A 12,380-nucleotide genomic window follows, 5' to 3' on the forward strand; every position below is an offset into this window, starting at 1 on the left:
TTGAAATATTTGTTATTTGTAAACACACCTGTTGAAGGCATTCAGAAGGCATTCATGTTAGCCTGTCTATAATCAGATTTTGGACAAGCAAACCAAAGATTGATAAAATGAGCATTGTATAACAAGGGGGTGGGGGGTGGAGAAGGGGTCACAATGACGCAAACTAAACAAGAATTTCATTTTCATCAACTTCATTAGAAAGGAGCACTACCACCAAATTCAGTTGAAGCCAAAATTGTTGCAATGGAAATGCAAAAAAAACAAACCCATTTTATTCAGAAATCCAAAACTAGCAAACGGCACCAGTTTACCACTAGACCTACCTATGCATGAAATTTCATGATGAAACAGTGAACAGTTTTTAAGCTCTGCTCCAGAAAAGAGTACTACCACCAATTTCAGTCAAAGTGAAACTTGTTGCCATGGAAACGCCAAAAACACTTTATTCAGAAATCCAAAACTACCAAAAGGCACCAGTACCCCACCAGACCTATCTATTTACCACGCTTGGTGAAGAAAGTGAACGGTTTTAAAGTTCTGCTCCAGAAAAGAGCACTACAACCAATTTCAGTCTGTCAAACTTGTTGCCATGGAAACGCAACAAACATTTTATTCAGAAACCCCAAAATACCAAAAGGCATCCAGTAGACCACCAGATCTATCTATGTGCCAAGTTTGGTGAAGAAACATTCCACGGTTTTAGAGTTCTGCTCCAGAAAAGAGTACTACCACCAATTTCAGTCTAAGTCAAACTTGTTGCCATGGAAACACAAATAATATTTTATTCAGAAGTCCCAAACTACCAAAAGGCACCAGTAGGCCACCAGATATATATATGTGCCAAGTTTGGTGAAGAAATATTGTACGGTTTTAGAGTTATGCTCCGGAAAAGATGTGCACGGACGCACGGACAGTCCATTTTAATACCCCCTGCAAAACGTGTTGCGGGGATTAACAATAAATTGTTTCTTGTGGTGAGATGTTTCTTATGAAACTTTGTGATGTGTGCAACCTATGCTAGATGTAAAAGGTCACTAACGCACATGATGGCATGTCATTGTAAACCCTTTGGAAAAGATCGTTGCTCACTGTATCAATGACAGAATTGTCAGGGCCAGACTTGAGTTTGAAGGGGTGGTGGGGTAGCCTAGTGGTTAAGGCGTTTGCTCGTCACGCTGAAGATCTGGGTTCGATTCCCCAGATGGGCACAATGTGTGAAGCTCATTTCTGGTGTCCCCTGCCGTTATATTGCAGGAATATTGCTAAAAGCGGCATAAAACTAAACTCACTCACTCACTTGAATTTGAATATTGCAAAGTGCAGTGTGTTATTTATGCACACATAACACATTGACTCAAACTAACTTATCTCTTGAATTATTAGTATGAATGAAAGACAAAGTGCCTGCTTCAATCTTAATCTCAATCTTGATGAGTGAGTGAGTATGGTTTTACGCCGTTTTTAGCAATATTCCAGCAGCATCACGGCAGGGGACACCAGAAATTGGGCTTCACACATTGTACCCATGTGGGGAATCAAACCCGGGTCTTCAGCATGACAAGCAGGGTTTTACACAGACTTTTAAAAATATTTATTTTTGGGTGTCATTTTCAATATTTGGGAGTCATGAAAATTTTAGTATTTCTTTGTGTTAACCATTCTCAGTATGTAACTGTGTATGTCACACCACCAAATGAAACTACGGCATTGTTCAGTTCAAACAGCCAGGATTACTGTCTCCTCTGAGTTCTCTGGAACAATCTGACAGCTTTGTAAAGTCAAACTATCATTGAGCAATATAAGTTTTAGCTTATCAAATCGATTTTATTGAACTTAATTGTGAGCACACACACACACACCCCTAAAACTTGCATCAAGCTTGACTCGTATGATAATATTTTGAGAGTCGTTTACAAAATGTTGCATCAAATACGCAGGAATCATGCGTCATGTAAAACCCTGGACAAGTGAATGCTTTAACCACTAGGCTACCCCACCGCCCCTCTTCAGGAAGCATCAATGTAAAGTATGAAAAGAATGACATCTCCTTACCAACATAAACATTCAACACCAATGTCTCTTGTAAATATTTATTTTATCATACAATGAAATGAGTTTATTTACAAAATGATGAATGCACCCTCCAATTCATTCTTGAGACCTGAAAGAGGTACCTAGTCTGCAGCGTGGAACTGGGCAACCGTCATTGGACTGCTGGGGAAGTAACCCTACTGTACAAGGACATACTGAAGTCTGTGGTAAGTACATAATGAGAAGAAATAACCTGGGAAAATGTCTTTCATTGGAAAATACTTCACAGATCAAAGAAACCTTACATGTGTCCAAAAATAACAGTCTATGAGCTGTGACAGGTATAACTCTGAAGCGCTAGCATTGACTTACATAGGTTACAGTGTGAAGGTCAAGGACCCTGTTCCACAAAGCAATCTTAGCCCAAACACTCTTGTCTGCCACACATTCACAAAAGCTAAACCCGTCCCGTCCCATCCTTATTACCCACAATAACTGCTGTAGATTTAAGATTAATTGATTTTTTGGAAATAAAATTCATTGTTTTCAAAATTATAACTTCCTTTAAACATTGCAAACTGTTCTTCTTCAGTGTGACACTATACTGTTCATTAGGCTGTCCCACAGACAAAGTACACAATGCACATGCACCCAGTACGCACTCAGACATACACTGTTGCGTCTGTCATAGTTCTCTTTTTGTCACCGAGTCAATACACATCTGCTGTAGGTATGAGGTCACTCTATTTCTCCGAGGAACATCTTCTTATCACTGGAACAGGAGAGCACTGGAAAGAAACAAACAGTCTTCAAACCTCCACAACATATATGCATGTAGCATAGACATTAGATTGTGTGTATATTACACAGCATGGAAACTACATTGCAAAACATATAAAAACACTTATTTTTCTAGTGAACATGGCACAGAGACAATACTGTATACTCATCACCCAACAAAAGCAATAAACTCAAAATATTCAGTCACATATCTGAACAACCTGTTTCTTATGTATACTTATCACCCAAACTAGGCAATAACTCAAAATGTTCAGTCACATACCAGAACTACCTCATTCTATTTGTTATCCAGAATATTATGCTCTACTGACAAATGAAACTTTACAGAACTTAAGCATTACCTATTGGTTCATGAGGGTGGAAGTCCACTTCATTGACGGAGCCTGCATGACCAGGAAGTTTGTATAAGATCCTTCGTGATGTCGTGTCCCACACGTAGACAAAGCGGTCACCAGAACCTGCCGTCACCTTGCTGCCATCTGCTGACCACGAACAGTGCAACAGATTCTGAAATGAAAAACTACGCATAAAACAAGAACTTGGATAACTTTGTATAAAATACACTTGCAAAGAGACTTTCTGGTATTAAGTTTTCAAACTGTTCATCTTGGATATGTGACTTAACATGAAAAGACTAACTGACTGACCGAGTATGATTTAAGCCGCTTTTAGCAATATTCAAGCAATATCACGGCAGGGGATACCAGAAATGGGCTTCACACATTGTACCTATGTGGGGAATCAAACCCAGGCCTTTGGCGTGACAAGCAGATGCTTTAACCACTAGGCTACCCCACCGCCCTAACATGAAAAAGAAGGAATGCAGTAAGAAGGTTATGAATGGTAAACTGGAAAGCATGCACATTAAGTATTGCTATATCCACTGTCTGCTATGGCTCTTGATTAGGCCAAATTCTGTTTCATATCTTATGGCTTATTTTTTAAGCATTTTCAGCACAAATAGGTTAAATTTAACCACAAACTGAATGATGGTATGGGATAAATATTATTACATCTTTTCCAGACATGTTTTTTTAATAAAAAAGGATAGGGAATACGAAAATATTTTCGATATACTTTTATAAAACTGTGTGCTCAGTATTCCCCTAAAATATTCATTATTCCTAACTATATTTGTTCAGTATAAAAATGCTTTAATTGATCCGAAACTGAAAAGTCGAAGAGTGTGTACATTCACACAACCTTTAGGAAAACCATAGATGTCTGTAAGTACCAAATATGTGAACAACTGTAACTGCAAGAGAAAGTTTACTTAATGCTTTGTTTTGACCTCATCCCTAAGATTCGGTTGACATCATATTGCCCGTTCTTAGTGACAGGACGAGTTGGGTTTATCTCAACTTTGAACAATATTCCAGTGATATCATAGCAAGTTAGCTTCATGTGGGAGGTAATGAGAGAGGAAAGTCCAAAGTGATCTGGTCTCAGACATTTACCATATTGGTAAGTACTGGTATGGGCATCGACTGGGATTCAAACTTATATGAAAGTTTTCTGGTATGCCCAGCTTCTGCATCTAAGACAACTTGGCTACCTGCCCCCTTTGAAGGTAGTAAAGCTGACAATGCAGTAAAACACTGCTGACCCCCAATAACTGTACCTTTTCAAATGTATGTTGATGACCTTGAAATATCTTTACACATCGTTCCTGGGGTGCAAAGGGTCGGATATCCCACACTCTCACTGAAACAGAACATAACAGTTCAGAGTGGCTCTTGACCACATGTGCCAAGTCCCCTCCAAAAATGCTTTATGAAAGGAGTAAACATGGTCTGCAATGTTTCAGCTGTATCCCAGCAACCTGTGGAGACATCAGGCCCTTAATATACAAACCAGTGGTTGATAGTATGACCATCCATCCAGACAGAGGGTAACAGTGGTACTGTAAACGTATTATATTTCGTGCAGGTTTCATTTTCACGCTTTTCGCGCAAAACATTTTAGCGCGAAAATTTATACACCGCGAATAAACCTGTCATTCATTCAGTCTAGCCACGCTCGCCCCTGAGTTGTTACCATAACACATCAAGTTTGAAGACAGAAATCTACGGGATTCTTATAAAGGCGACTGATAGTAGCATAAAGAATCATACTTAACTGTCGCTGTAATGTATTTCCCAAAACATAATTAAATAATGAGCCAAATCCCATCGCCGAATTAGCGAAAACAGCAATGTGTGTTGTGGCCGCCATGGAAATTGGTCACATGACAGATGGTTTGATAAAAACAGATTACCATGAAACGACTCGGAAAGAAATAATACAGCAGTATTTTATTTATTCATTAAGATTTTATTTACCAGTACATCATGAAGCGAATAGTCACTTAACACTCAATCATCTCATTCACAACAACCCGGCTTGTTTGAAATCACAAAGAGCTTCATATACAGTAGAAGTTAATTCGTCAGATCGTCAGAATTCGGGAACATAAGACTGATGTGTTTTTCATCTCTTCCATGAGTAAACGGATTACTGTGTACTAGTATATCGCACAGATAGGGATTTCCTGTGAGTATGCAATAAACGCCGCCTGACAGGTTAAGCCACTCTGATTGTTTTCACTGCTATTAGTGGCGGCCAAAGAGACAGCTGGCAGTTCCGGCAATTACTGATTGCGTGAATAATTGACCGCGCGATGTAGTCCAAACTGTCAATTCCGCGAAAATTGCACCACGCGAAAATAAGTACGTTTACAGTATATCTTTTCTAGGCAACAAGCAAGCATGTGAATGGAAGTTTACACTAAAATTAGCAATATTCCAGTCAGAGGATATAGTTACACAATCTGCCAGGCTTCCACTGAACCATCTGATGATTGGTTGGCTACAACAAGAAGCATGGGATACAGGGGATATATACTGAAGGAAACAAATATGGGAACACCACTTCATGGCAGTGTTCCTTTATTTATTTCCTCCCACAGCACTATTCAACGCTGGTGATGAAAACTCGAAAATAATAAAGGAACGCTTGAATTTTCCTGTGTTCCTATATTCCGCCTTGTAATCCCCACTTTGAGGGTATAGTGACATATTCTGCCAGGCTTCCACTGGACAATCTAATGATTGGCTGGATACTACAACAAGCATGGGATACTGGGGTTATATTCTGCCTTGTGATCCCCACTCAGAGGATATAGTGACATAATCTGCCAGGCTTCCACTGTACCATCTGATGATTGGTTGGCTACTACAACAAGTAGGGCTGCGCAATATAACCGGTTTACCGGTATTTACCGGTTCAGACATGAAAACGATACGTATTGCGATACGCTGATCGAAAACCGGTATTTTGACATGTATTCGGAAAACGTCGTAACACATGGAAATCTTCGGATATTTCCTTGTTTTATTTGTGCCAAATATTATTCACATTTTTATTCTATCATGATTAAAATTTGTTATTAAAGCTTAATCAAGCATAGTGATTTTGTTGTGTTTTTGCTCTATAAATCAAGCAGTAACTCGATTATATGTAGTTTTTTGTTTAAAAATACTTCATGCAATATATTGCAATACATATCGCAATACATGCTTTCGCATCGCAATATATCGTAATATGAATATTCTCTGCAATACCCACCCCTAACAACAAGCATGGGTTGGATACTTGGGACCCCCAATCAGAGGTTACGTCAATACTGTACATGTTAATATACTGATGCTCCTATGGCCTTACATGTATTATCCATGGCATTAGAGAGGAGATAGGAGCCATCTGGGCTGACTTCAATCCCTGTAACGGTGTCAGAGTGGCCTCTCATTCGATACAGGACATCGTTCTTTCTTAAGTCCCATACCTGGGAAAACAAGCAAAACAATGTCTTAAACCCCTTGAAACATTAAATTCTTGGAAATAATTCACCAAGAACTGATAGCAAGTCACAAGTAAATCAGAATTTGTAACATAATATGATTGTCAGTGCATAATAACTGCCACAGATGACAGATTTGATTTGATGAATTTTTAAATTGACTGCAATTCATTAATGCTAATTATACCAATAAACCAAGAATGTGACAGGGTAAATGTTGACATACTGACATATATATTAAGTCACTCTTGACAGTACAAAACAGACAAAACCTGTCTTCTATCTTTCTGTCACCACAATTCATAAAAAATGCAATATAGCTACTTCACCATAACTGGTTTATGTGTATTAACACAAACAACCATGGTGATAATATAAACATTGCTGGGTGAATGTTTAAAGTTTGGTTAGTCTGCTTGTTGTTTAACCCCACACTCATTAATATCCTGACTATATGACAAAGATCTATAAACTTGTACCACTAAATCAGACAATCAACAGATTGACACCACATGCATCAGTCCATACAGTTGGGAGGCAATGCTATGCATCTACTATGACAGGGAAAATGATCACCCAATCACATTAGGCATCTCTTTTGACAAGCATGGGATGAAGAAGACTTATGCTAAAGTATCAGTATAAATAATCGTGTTTATTAATATACACAATCAAATATAACAGCATAGACAATTATTTGTATCAGTATACACAATCATGTGAATCAGTATAAACAACCATGTCTGTCAGTATATACCATCATGTTTGTCAGTATAAACAATCAGTGTGTCAGTATAAACAATCATGTGTGTCGGAATAACAATCAGTATGTCAGAATAAACAATCAGTGTGTCAGTATAAACAATCAGTGTGTCAGTATAAACCATATGTGTCAGCATTAACAACAATGTGTGTCAGTATAAACAAACAATCAGTATGTCAGAATAAACAATCAGTGTGTCAGTATAAACAATCAGTGTGTCAGTATAAACAACCATGTGTGTCAGTATAAACAATCAGTGTGTCAGTATAAACAACCATGTGTGTCAGTATAAACAATCAGTATGTCAGAATAAACAATCAGTGTGTCAGTATAAACAATCAGTGTGTCAGTATAAACAACCATGTGTGTCAGTTTAAACAATCAGTGTGTCAGTATAAACAACCATGCGTGTCAGTATAAACAATCAGTGTGTCAGTATAAACAATCAGTGTGTCAGTGATAAACAATCAGTGTGTCAGTATAAACAACCATACGTGTCAGTGTAAGCAATCAGTGTGTCAGTATAAACAACCGTGTGTGTCAGTATAAACAATCAGTGTGTCAGTATAAACAATCCGTGTGTTAGTATACACAATCATGTGCCAGTATAAACAATCAGTGTGTCAGTATAAACAACCATGTGTGTCAGTATAAACAATCAGTGTGTCAGTATAAACAATCAGTGTTAGTATAAACAATCATGTGTGTCAGTATAAACAATCAGTGTGTTAGTATAAACAATCAGTGTGTCAGTATAAACAATCAGTGTGTTAGTATAAACAATCATGTGTCAGTATAAACAATCAGTGTGTCAGTATAAACAATCATGTGTGTCAGTATAAACAATCATGTGTGTTAGTATAAACAATCATGTGTGTTAGTATAAACAATCAGTGTGTCAGTATAAACAATCATGTGTGTCAGTATAAACCATATGTGTCAGTATAAACAACCATGTGTGTCAGTATAAGTTAGCATAAACGACCATGTGTGTCAGTATACACAATCATGACATAAACACTCAATCTCACCTTGATGTCATTGTCAATCCCACCAGAGAAGATCTGTTCTGCTGTATCGTTGAAACTGACGGCTGTTACTTGGTATGTGTTCTGGAATGTCTGTATAACACCCTTCTTTCTGGCATCCCACAACTGGAACGAAACAACAGCACTGTACACACAACTCTCCAAAGCGGAATAATGATCATCTAGTGAATGCCTTTTCACAATGCCTTTCAACAAGGTGAGGTGACTTGTGGTCTTGCACTAGTCTAAACTTGTGCAGGTTTAGTGCTTGCCCAGTGAGATGCCATGCCAAAGTTAATCATGGTGCATATCCACCACAGACACATAATGTGTACCAACTACGAGCTGAGCAGTTCTTGTTTCATTCCTTTACTGCTGAACGCCAGGCTGTAACCAAACTCATTCATAAAACCTAACAACACCAGTAGTGGTAGGATATACAAGTACATCTTCCTGATGCAAGAGAATAACCTGACTATAACAGTCCAGTTTCCACCCTTGGCAAACTCAGCTGGAAATTCATCTTCGTTCAAAGTGCCAGCAGTGGCTATTATGAGTTAAGTCCCTTTTATGTACCTGCTGTTGAGATTCAGATCAGATTTGACTTCTTGTACCTCTGCCTCAAACAAGAAGGAAGAGCCCAGTCAAGAGTCACTTACATGCGATGATTAAAAACATTAAGATATATGGCAAATATCTGTCAACACCCTGCCGGCAGCATACTAACATATTTTGCAAATTCCGCAAATTGCACAGCAGTCGCCACATTATTTATGAGGTGGATGTCAATTTGGTTACACCATTGATGAAAGGACTATGCAAAGACGCATTAAGCCTTACCAATACAAAACACAGAAATTCCAGTCTAGTTTGGCATGGGTGGATAATGGACTCTGAGTCAACTCCCTTGCATAATGAGGATGGAGGGCACAAAGTACTTCTGATAATGGAATGGATATGAGACATTTTAATACACTCCACACATGCTTACTTTGACTGTTCCATCATCACTTCCTGTGCACACCAGCTGTGGACCCCTTCTCGCAGGATTACATGAATTTACAAACGTCTGGTGACCTTTCAACTTGCGTATTCGTGTTCCTGAATCAACATCCCACACTGCACCTGTCTTGTCAGTTGATACAGTGAACAACATTCTGGAAAGACATGAAGGAGTGAATGTGTTCATAAAGTTAAATATTGGCAGAATGGGACAGCATCTGCAACAGAATTTGAATTACTATGCAGCAATATGCATGAGCATGGATTGATCGAGGTGTTCAAAGAGGCTAATATATGACCTCAAGTCTACAGTGAATTTCGTACAAATTCCAAAATTGGACTATCTTTTACTTTATTGCTTTGTGAAAATGACATGCACTTTATATACAACAGGACCAGTAAAGAGGTAAAAGCCTTAACTGGATTAATACTTAAACATATAAACGACTACCATTACCACACCTTTTGGAATCCAGATGAACCTGGTACATAACTGTTTCACTTGCTCTTATCAAAACCTGACTAAGTCCAAACAAAAACACTAATAGTTTATGATATCCTCATAAGTGCAGGTCATACTTCCACACATTAACCCCTACTGTAGCTCAGTCTGTATCATTTAGTTTTTAAAGATAAACCAAATTAACCACCAGTTTGAAGACTGTGCGAAGAAATATATAAAAATATAAACCAATCGCAAGTAAATATTCCTAGACTTGCAAGACTTTGACACAAACAGTTTCAGTTCAGATATTACCCTCCATCTGTGGAGAATTCTAAATCCATCACAGCTCCTGTGTGCCCTTTCAGTACTGTAAAGTTCTCACATTCTCCATATACTGTCCAAAAATCTAAAAACCAAAACAGAATGAAGACGCACAAATATAATACAGTTCTTGATAATCATTTTGAACTAATATATAAAGCCTTAGCAATCACATTATGGATTAACAGGATATATCGAAATGCACTGTAACAGAAAAGTGTCTGCTGGAGAAGATGGTTTGTCAGCCATTTTCACAGCTAACATGGAACGTCTTTTTAGAGTACTTTAATTCCATAAAAAGCTGCCAAAAGGTTACTAATGCATTGCAGCAAGGTTAAATCGATGGCTAGACAAATGCATCCACAAAATTTATCGTTCACCTGAATGTTTCTGGAATACTATTAACAGTAATAACATTGATTTGCAGAACATTTTGATGGAGTGCCTTTTAATTGATGATAACTTCTAATTTGAGTAAATATTTCAAAAATAATGTTGCACAAAACAATAACTCAGTTCTCAGATTACTCACATATGAGACGGTCAAACCCTGATGAAGCAATTAACTGCCCGTCTGGAGAGAATTTGGCAGTAAATATTTCTCCCTCATGGCCTGTAAGCAGCATGATTGGTCCATCAAGACTAGATGTCCGAGGTGGACCCTGTCGGATTCAACAAAGAGAAAATAATATTAAAATCATGAAATATGTTTTTACCACAAAATTTGCAGAAGAAACCTAGGAACATATTTCAATTTGCAGTTTCAAACCAGTATTTTATTACTTTTCTGATGCTGGCAAAAATAGCTTTTCCCATTTCTTAAGCCTATTACACTTAAATGCTGTAATTCAAGTCAGAATTCCCCAAAAGAAACTCTGACATCACGTCAGACCTCTAAGAAAAATAACTAATACACCCTTTTCCTCCATCTAATTGCTCCCTTTCGTAACCAATTAAATAAGTCAACAATAATAAAACACTATACACGGGAGGAGAAGGGAGACAATCCGCGAAAGCATGAGTATGATCAAGCCGATTTACACGATCAACTTACACTCTGACTCTGCAGTAAAGCACCGTTCGTTTCGCCGTCTGCTAACACAACTTCATTTCCCCGTGCTCTTTTCACAGGTACCAAAGCTCCGTCCATTGCCTTTCGCTTGTGATCCATGTTTACTATTTACTTTAGAAGCGACAGTATCACGCTTCTTTCCAAACCGGAAGTTTGTATGTTAGGACATGCGCATCTCACTTCCGGGAACCTGCGGCATTATAGACTATTTCAAAGTTGTCTTCTTCGATGGGCATTTTAGAAGTTGAGTTGATCACATCCGACGACCATTGAAGCAGCAAGCTGACATAGACTTCACCTTCCAAAGAGGCAACAGCATCCAGAACCTCTTGCAGGCCACAGGAAGACCTAGGTCGTCCCAGAAGCAAGACCCCTCAGGTGTGGTTTACCACATAGAATGTGACTGCGGTGACTCCTATGTTGGAGAAACACCAAGGCCACTCACCCTGAGGAACACCAGGCTTCAGTTTAGGAAAAATGATTCTAAATCAGCCATTGCCGACCACATCAAAGCCCATCCTAACCACACCATCAAATGGGACAAGACCAAAACCATAGTGAAGAACCAGTCTGACTACAAAATTCGTAAACCTTTGGAAGCAGTACACATCAAGAAGATAGGACTTCGCCCTCAACAGAGATGAAGGATACTACATTTCCAATGCCTACCATCACTTGATAAAGTAATCAATAATATTTCTTGTGTACATTACCTGTTTCATTCCAACTATGTACATCTACCCGATCCATTGTATAAACATCCACCTGGCTTCCTATCAGTTGTATAAGCTCTAATTCAGTCCTTGTATGTCACCCTACTGTCTTCCTATCAATTTACTTAATCTCTCATACAAACGTTGTACATCAACCTCATCTATTGTATAAACAACTCATTCCCTATCTACTGTAACAACAACTCCTGTATATGTTCTCTCAATTTGTTACTCATGTATCACTTGCTTGACAACGACATTAGAGCTATGTCGAAACGTCGCCTCCACAGAATAAAAGAAGGTGTATATTCATAATAATTGTCATTATTCTTCTATTTCAAGGTTGTGACGTGGAATTTTGGAGTC

General features: G+C 38.3%; 1 protein-coding gene across 1 annotated transcript; it reads right to left on the reverse strand.

Annotated features, from left to right (window-relative positions):
• Window positions 1–2,076: 2,076 nt before the first annotated feature.
• Window positions 2,077–11,462, reverse strand: LOC124282587 (U5 small nuclear ribonucleoprotein 40 kDa protein-like). Its single transcript, XM_046718593.1, has 9 exons — window positions 11,284–11,462; window positions 10,762–10,891; window positions 10,221–10,314; window positions 9,453–9,618; window positions 8,465–8,587; window positions 6,535–6,655; window positions 4,454–4,536; window positions 3,174–3,339; window positions 2,077–2,819 (listed from the first exon to the last, which is right to left on the reverse strand). Exons 1-9 carry the CDS (start codon window positions 11,398–11,400, stop codon window positions 2,770–2,772), a joined length of 1,050 nt encoding a protein of 349 aa, XP_046574549.1. The 5' UTR covers window positions 11,401–11,462; the 3' UTR covers window positions 2,077–2,769.
• Window positions 11,463–12,380: the final 918 nt, after the last annotated feature.

This window comes from Haliotis rubra, unplaced genomic scaffold (genome assembly GCF_003918875.1).
Source record: "Haliotis rubra isolate DU_JTF1 unplaced genomic scaffold, ASM391887v1 Scf30, whole genome shotgun sequence".
Taxonomy (NCBI): domain Eukaryota; kingdom Metazoa; phylum Mollusca; class Gastropoda; order Lepetellida; family Haliotidae; genus Haliotis; species Haliotis rubra.